General features: G+C 36.1%; 1 protein-coding gene across 1 annotated transcript; it reads left to right on the top strand.

Moving 5' to 3' along the window:
• Positions 1-2,445: 2,445 nt before the first annotated feature.
• LOC134281708 (glucose dehydrogenase [FAD, quinone]-like) lies at positions 2,446-8,151 on the top strand (the record flags this gene model as incomplete). The annotated part of the gene is made up of 4 exons (XM_062764144.1): positions 2,446-2,562; positions 3,125-3,333; positions 3,521-3,710; positions 8,023-8,151. Coding segments are annotated over exons 2-4 (424 nt in total), but the record flags the coding sequence as incomplete, so codon positions are not given.
• Positions 8,152-8,229: the final 78 nt, after the last annotated feature.

The following is an 8,229-nucleotide window of genomic DNA, read 5'->3' as shown; positions in this document are numbered from 1 at the left end:
TAAAAATTGTGACTAAGAAAAAGTTTCAAATTGCTCAGCATAATCATTTATTTGACCTTTCTGCACTAATAAAATATGATTTTTCTGGCATTGAAATTTAAAATAAGTAAAAAATTATTTAAAAGTCTTAAACTTTTTCTGAAATTAAGCAAATAGGTCAAATTTATCTTGAATATTTAGAAAAGAACATTAAAAGTTGGGGTATATGATGTAAATTTTCAGATATTACTAAAAAAGTGTCAATTTTACGTTAAAATTGACTCAATTTTCACCCGGATTTTCAAAATATATTTACTACATTTTTCAAACTTTGTTGATAGAATTCATAAGATATAATTTAATAGATATTTCAGAACCAGTATAACACATTTCACTGCAAAAACAGCTTTGTGTGCAACCAGGATTGGAAAATAGGAATCCAAAAGTAACAGTACTGTTATAGTTCAAAATGGAAAAACTGATCATTTTCGTCTAAAAAACCTTCCGCCACAAAATATAGTCCCTAGCTTAATTCTATTTGAAGGGAATTTAATCGCGGTTTTTTCATTGAATATAGTTAAATTTGCACTGTAGAATTCAGATTTAATGTTGGAACTTAAAAATGATGGAGAATTTTATAAATAAAGGACCTGACCAAAATATGCTCAAAATCTCAGGATCGAACGTCCTTAAGTAACCAAACGAAGCAATTGCTAAGTTCATAGTTACGATTAGCAATGGTGCCAGCCTCTTTCAAAATTGTGAATGCCATAGCATCTACCTCAAAACATGATGCAAATTCTATCATTTGAAAGTTGTTGCATGATTCTCAGGTGACCTATAAGGCCCATGGGCCTCTTGTTTATCAGACACTACAGTGTTTTTAACAGAAGTAGATGCTGATTTTATGTTCAGTTGAATGAATTTTTTCTTTTTATTGTCTTTACCACTGTCTTTACCACTAGGTGGTGGTGTTATCGAGGGGCTAGTGACTGGCCATGCTTGCGTGAACACTACTTGGCTCACGGCGAAGTCAAAAAGAATACACTAGGAATTCTATATTAAATTGCAAAATAATTCTATATCAAATTGCAAAATAAGTCACTGACGACTCACCGTGCATTGTCCACTCCAACCACCAGCTTTTGTAAATAAACACTGATATATAACGATCTACACTATACTAGTTCCACTCAGCAGTACTCGTAAAAAATGCGTCCTACGCCATGTCTTGTCACTTGACCCTGCCAATTTTACCGATATATAGTATACTATAGAATGCAATGCCACCGTATATGCTCGTGTCCCCTAAATAAAAACGTCTGATGACCCCCTTGTTTGCTTGTCAAGGATTTTTGTAGTTAGGAGTGACCCCAACTGAAATTATATGGTTGTGAACCCCCCCCCCCCCCCCCGAACTGAAATTGCTTCCTAGAGGCCCGACATAACAGAAAACAGTGATTTCATGTATATGTATATGTACTAAGCAATTTTAAAGTTTTCATAAATTCTGCAAATTGACCTCACCTCACCTGTCCTCTTCGTGCCCGCTGGCAAGTAAGGCTCCTGTGTAAATTAAGGTGTGTGTTTATTAAATTACTAGTAACCAGTCTCCTTAAAATAATCACTGCATTGCAATCCTGCAGAAGTATGCATTAATCCAGGTTTGAGAGGCAGGCAACTTTACAGGCTGATATAAACGTTTGGCAGCAATTATTTTGTGAAATTTTCAGTAAGGTTTGGTGTATTTGATGCACAGATTCTTTGCGTATATGTAAAAGAATCATTAAATAAAAGTGTATGGTGAAAATAGAGTAAAAAATACGAACTTTTGATTTATGCATGTAACAGGCATTTGAATATTATATTCAAATATAACGCCAGAACCTGAGCCCAAACAAAAAATATTGAAGCTCTTCGACAGTATGATTTATAGGTAACGTCTCTAATATTATATGAGTAAAAAATTTTCGAAAGGGGCGTAAAACAACATACACTCAATCAATCAATCTTCCCGGTGACAAAATGTGGTTAAAAATTGTACATGGTATTAAAATACATCTTCCGAGAAAAATACTAAATATTTCACTTTTTTGTATCAAAAAAAGTTTAATACTATTCAGAATTTAATTTGATTTATTAAAAAAAGTTCTCTTGTAAATTTCTTACAAACCTATATATGATTCAGCTGAAATACTTGTACTAAACATTGAACTCTATAGTTTGTAAACGGATACTTACGCAACTAAGGGGAATTGCTTTTAACATATCAAATTTATCATACACTGTACATGTGCAGCTATGTGCAGCGTGCGTATTTACACAGCTATTGTTCCGCTTTGATTGCATACAAATAAAATTAAATTTAGCAAATTAAACAGGAACTGATAAAAGTCAGTAACATTTTGATCAAACAATGTTAAACTATTGTACTTCTTCACTCAGCTCGTAAAGGAATGGGAAAGATTGTAGCGATTGGTGTCGTTTTATTTGCGGTACTTGTGTATTTTATTTTCAAATACATCGAGAATGATAATCATCTGGTACGGGTATCTTTTAACGAATCCTACGACTTCGTTATAGGTAAGGATTTTTTTTTTTAATTGAAACCTTTGAAGTCAGAGCGGTGCCTATGCCTATGAAAAACCCAAATTTGAAATTGTTGAAACATCCATGATATCAATTTTTTAGCAAGGACAGTTTAAACGAATGGTTTTAATAGCATATATATTTTGCTATATGAAATAATATGGAAATAAAATTTCTATGAATATTTTATAATGCAAGTTTTCAAAAGATACACTAAAAGACTAAATAAGATTCATCTGAATTGAAGTATGTTTATATAACTAAAGATTTTTCCGTTATTACCCGGTCATGACAAGAAGCACACGGCGGGTGTGACCAGTCTGTGGGGGATGCTCACTCCTCCATGGCTCCTGATCCCACCTCTGATGTTTTTGAGGTCCGTATTTGTTCTGCTCCTATTTTGTATTTGTTTTATGGACTTTTGAGCCTGAATACTGTTTGTTATCTCCATTTATTTCATATATATTATAATTTCTAGTCTATTCAATGTATTTTTATTTTTAAAAAGCTTTCGATTTCAACAAAGTATTTACACATTTTTTTTAATTGCCCAAAGTCGGTGCTGGATCGGCAGGATGCGTGCTTGCCAACAGACTTTCGGAAGACCCCGAATCCTCGGTACTCATCGTAGAAGCTGGGGGATCCGAAGATGATAACTCGATGATTCAGGTCCCAATTGCAGCTTTAGGTCTGCAAAATACGAAAGAAGATTGGGCCTTTAGGACCGTTCCTCAGAAGCATGCATGTTTAGGACTGAAAGAACAAGTATCAAATCTTTAATCTTAGGACTTAATTTAGTAAAGATTAAAAAGAATGCTATTCAATCTTTTTTTACTGTCCTGATTTTATGGCTCGAAATACATATTTAATTATTTGTAAGGAAAGAAAAAAGCAAAAGAAAGAGATAGAGAAATATAAATTATGCGCTAATATATATTTCTATTCATTCTAGAGAAGTGCTTGGCCAAGAGGAAAAGTTCTCGGGGGTTCGAGTTCCCTGAATATTATGCACTACATCCGGGGGAGTAAGCACGACTATGACAGCTGGGCCAGGGAAGGATGTGAGGGCTGGGACTTTAAGGCTGTCCTGCCCTATTTCATAAAATCTGAGGATAACCAAATTCTCGCTCTGAATGATTCTGGTAAGATGTGCTAATTTTAGTAAATTAAATTTTATACCTCCATATATGTTCCATGTATTCTATCACTAAAATCGTTATTGCTTACTTTAGAGTAGTCTTGGTACTTTTATATTTAATGTTTTATTGCCGTTTACATTGAAGTATCATATAAAGGCATCTATATGTATTAATTTTATTTTAATATCATTCCAAACATCATTTCAAAATAATCATTGATATAGAATAGGGATTGTATTATTGCTTTTTAACTCAAAAATAAAAGTATTGTAAATGTGGAAATTTGATGAGTACATGTACTTAAAAGTAACGCTTGTAACAGTCATAGTTTTTTTTCAGTATTCTAAGAATTCCAATAAAAAGTCAACAAATCAATAATAAAATTATTATTTTTACTTACTGTACATGTTGGACCGTGAAAGCTTAAGGTTTTGCCAAAGGTCAACATGTCCAAAAATTTATTTTTACCACAGTTCCAATTAAAACTATGTGGTTTATAAAGTTAAGACATTTTACAATTTATAAATATATCATTGATTAACAGATAGTAAGTATCACTTGATCAAATTCTGAAAACAATATATATCGAAAAAAAATTCTTTTTAAAAATGCATATATATTTTTTTTAAATACACCTAATTAATTACGTACTTTAAGTGCAAGTAATCATTGCAGAAACAGTATGTACATGTATTATGCTTATCGATAAAGGGCAGGTTGCACTTCGATACCTCTAGAAAGTTGTTTTTTTCTGTTTATTCTGTCCAAATGTTAAGATTTAAAACTAAAAGTACATTGCAAATGGCAGATTTTATAGGGGTTCTGTTGCTATACTTTTCATGCTTTAAATAACTGCTTTTCAGAGACCATTCATTACCAACTTCCCATTTATTGATAAACATTATATTATTATTTCTGCAATGATGGTTTTCACTAAAAGTACAGTTAGTCCATGAGCCAGGCCATGAATTTTTCGGTATCGGTACCATCTCGGGTGAATAATTTTCATAGTTAATTTTTGAAGGACATACATGTCTACCTTCAGAAAATGTATTATAGCATTCAATTGATTGTGGCTTTAATGGTGTATCAACTGTTTATATACACCAACCAAACTTGTTCGTTCTCTCAGCTCTGTCTTTGAAAGAAGGTTGGTTTTTCAATACGCAATTTCTATCTTATTTCGGATGATATTTTCTTGAAAATTCTTTTGAATGCAGACCATGCTATTACCCTGTTCACTTATTATTCAATATTGGCTCTGTAATGAGCCGTCTAAAACTTATAGGTACATAATTCTACCCTTGTTCATTAAAGTGGAATACCAATTTTGAAGTTTTGATCAAAGAAGACAAATTACTACTGTGACAATTTTCACACCAAAAACATATTGCATGGTCATTTTATTTAAAGAATTCACGTATTAACATTTCAAAACATTATTTCAGTAACAAATATATATAACTTGATTTAATACTTAATCTTTATCCCTATCCTTAAAATGAAAATTGAAGGAAAATTCCCTTGATTAACCCTGTGCGTATATTCTTTATTTAACAAAGATATTGTGAATATGTCAGATCTCAAGTAGAGGCTTTAGATAAAATGTTTTATTTATTTAATCTCATGCTAAACCATGGTGATAATGGACACTTATATGTTCATCTAAGTTAAACGTGTAATTTGTTATATATTTTTGACATCAAAATTAAGCAACATACGTGCACAATCATATATGTGCTTTGTGGGCAGTGGGCTGTGTCTAACGACGTGCAATAGCCTGACACCCCTTCCCTCCACTAGTTCGGGTAGAAGGAACCCGTACCCTCTTAAGGGAGATCCCTCTAGGAGAGCGCTGACGGGTCTCAAACCCTGTTGATTGAGGACTTGCCTACCTATTACGCATGTAAAGACTGTGTACCGGCGGACTCTGTGGAGGAAACCGTCATGGTTCAACGAAGAAGAAGGCGGACACAGCAAGCATAGTAGAATGCTTGGAGCAAGGCAAAGCACATATGGGACGTCTTGGTCACCCGCTGCATCTGTCTTTATCTCCAGACGTCCTGACATCTGTCATACCACTGGATCTATATGGTTGCGGGCGAGAGAGTGAGGTCGGCGACGCGCAACTCTTCTTCTTTTTAATCAAACTCATCGCGCAAGTCATTGATCATCTTCCATCCCTTCTATCATCCACCAAAGCCCTGTGGGGACAGGCAAGCAACGAAGGTGACAGGTGCAGGTTCTCTGGAAATCGGTAGTCGCGGACCTGCACACAGGCGGCACATGCCATATGGTCGCTCTTCACCGATCAGAGCAGCGTTGGAGTTCGGCAGCCACCTGTTCTACTGAGCAGCCCTCTTTAGGAACGCACTGCTCACCTCCATGACAAGAGGAGCGAATTATAAAAGGTATCCCAAACGTTGCTTGCTCCACCTTTCCCTAGCCAGTTTACCAAGGATCAGGATTACATCATTGTCATGAAGAGAGACAGACAGACAGTTCGTTTGTTCACCGAGGCTATGTGCTGGTACGGAGTGCTGGTACGGATCACCGTCTCACAGTCTCTAAACTTCACCACTCAACTTCCGGATCAAACTCAGGATACGTCCTCAGGAGACTAAGGCTTCAAAACGTCTCAACGTTGGTAAGCTCAAGTTGCCTTCCACCTCTTATTACTTTGCTGACACCCTGGAAGAACGCCTGAACTCCACCGTGCTGGATGACCAAGACGTGGAAGCAGTATAAAACACACTTCGTAATACAGTGTACAATACAGCATTCGAGTGTCTTGGGCTCTCTACCAAAAGTAACACAAGACTGGTTTGATGTGAACCGTGCCGAGATCAAGTAGCTTCTGTAGGACAAACATCGCGCTTACAGGGCTTATATAGATGATCCCACCTCCACAGCCAAAAAGATGCACTGAGGAACGCTTGCAGCACAGTACAGCAAAAGCATCGGGATATGTAAGACTCCTAGTTGAATGCCAAAGCTGACGAGATCCAACGCTACGCCAAATCTCATGACAGGGCTATAGGAAGAACTTTTACTGTGGACTTGGGGAAGTCTACAGGCCAACTCCATCAGGCTCATCCCCTCTCCTCAGTGATGACGGATTAACACTCATCACAGAGAAGGAAAAGATACTCGACAGGTGGGCGAAACATTTCATTGGCGTTCTGAACCACCCTTCTACCATCAACGACGAAGATATCAACCGTCTTCCCAGCTTCCCATCAACAAGTCACTGGATGTCGTTCCCACGTTGGATGAGATCCAGAAAGCAATTAGTCTGTTGTCAACTGGCAAAGCACCTGGCCAAGCCCGATACTCCATCCCAGCTGAGATTTACAAAGAAGGGGGCGTGGGTCTAGTCGAAAAACTCCCATCATCTGCTTGTGCGAGGATAGGCCTGACCAGTCACTTCCGCACCCACCGTCCAGGTCGTCCCCCTCCCCACGAAGATGAGACAGTGGTCATCGTCATCACCGTAACTAAACTAGTATATGTGCGTTGGTACTTATCTTTTTCTTTATACAAATATTTGAGGTACATGTAATTGTTGAATAAAAGTGGTAAAAATATGCAATATTTGTTAGAATCACGGCTAGTAACTCAGTAAATGCTCTTTTAATATGTTCATCATATATTTGAGTACTTCTGGTAAAACTTTCTATCACGGTTGGCAACTGTTTGACAAATACTTTGCAGGTTGCAAATATATTTAGCTCAAAATACCTAATTTGAGCAAATAAAGGGCAATAACTGTGTCTCCAGCATTGAAGCCAAAACAGATTTGATGCTATCATACATTTTCTCAGTAGTTAGGGGTATACCTTACCAAAGATCACTATAAAGTTTATTCACCCAAAATGGTATCGACCACCCCCAGTGGCTCATGGACTAAGTATAAAGCAGGTAGATTTGCTTTAAAATATGTAAATTTTTGCATATACATATTTTTTAAATATTTTTTTAAAGTGATACTTTCTATCTGTTAATCAATGATATATTTATAAACTGTAGAAGTTTTAACTTTATACCTCACATACTGGTATTTTGGCGCTATTGTAAAAATGAAGTTTTGGACATCTTGACCTTTGGCAAAACATTAAGCTAGATTCAAAAATAACACCTTATGAACAAAGCATAAAGACTGAATATCTTTTATTAACGTTAAAGAACAAGAAATACTAGCACCAGAATTTGGCTCTTTGATAAAAATGACAACAACATCTTTGACAGTAGTGATAGTGTGCAATTAAAAGCTTAACAAATATCTTTGGTTGACCCATTGGCAAATACTTCACAGAATACCATGGCAAAGGCGGTTACCTTACCGTGACTGACGGATCGACCACGCCCCTTGTTGACGTGTTCGAGAGAGCGATGAGAGAGTTGGGATATCCACTGACAGACTGCAATGGAAAATCACAGAAGGGTATCCGAAAATTTACACGGAAATTTTGTAAAAATCAATTGTTTTAAGTATTACAATAAGAGTATCATATGGTTTTGT

The sequence above is a fragment of the Saccostrea cucullata genome, unplaced genomic scaffold, assembly GCF_032062105.1.
Source record: "Saccostrea cucullata isolate Sc308-1 unplaced genomic scaffold, CSIRO_AGI_Scuc_v1 ctg5543, whole genome shotgun sequence".
NCBI lineage: Eukaryota > Metazoa > Mollusca > Bivalvia > Ostreida > Ostreidae > Saccostrea > Saccostrea cuccullata.
Note: the sequence above shows the minus strand (reverse complement) of the source record. Positions and strands in the feature narration are given on the sequence as shown.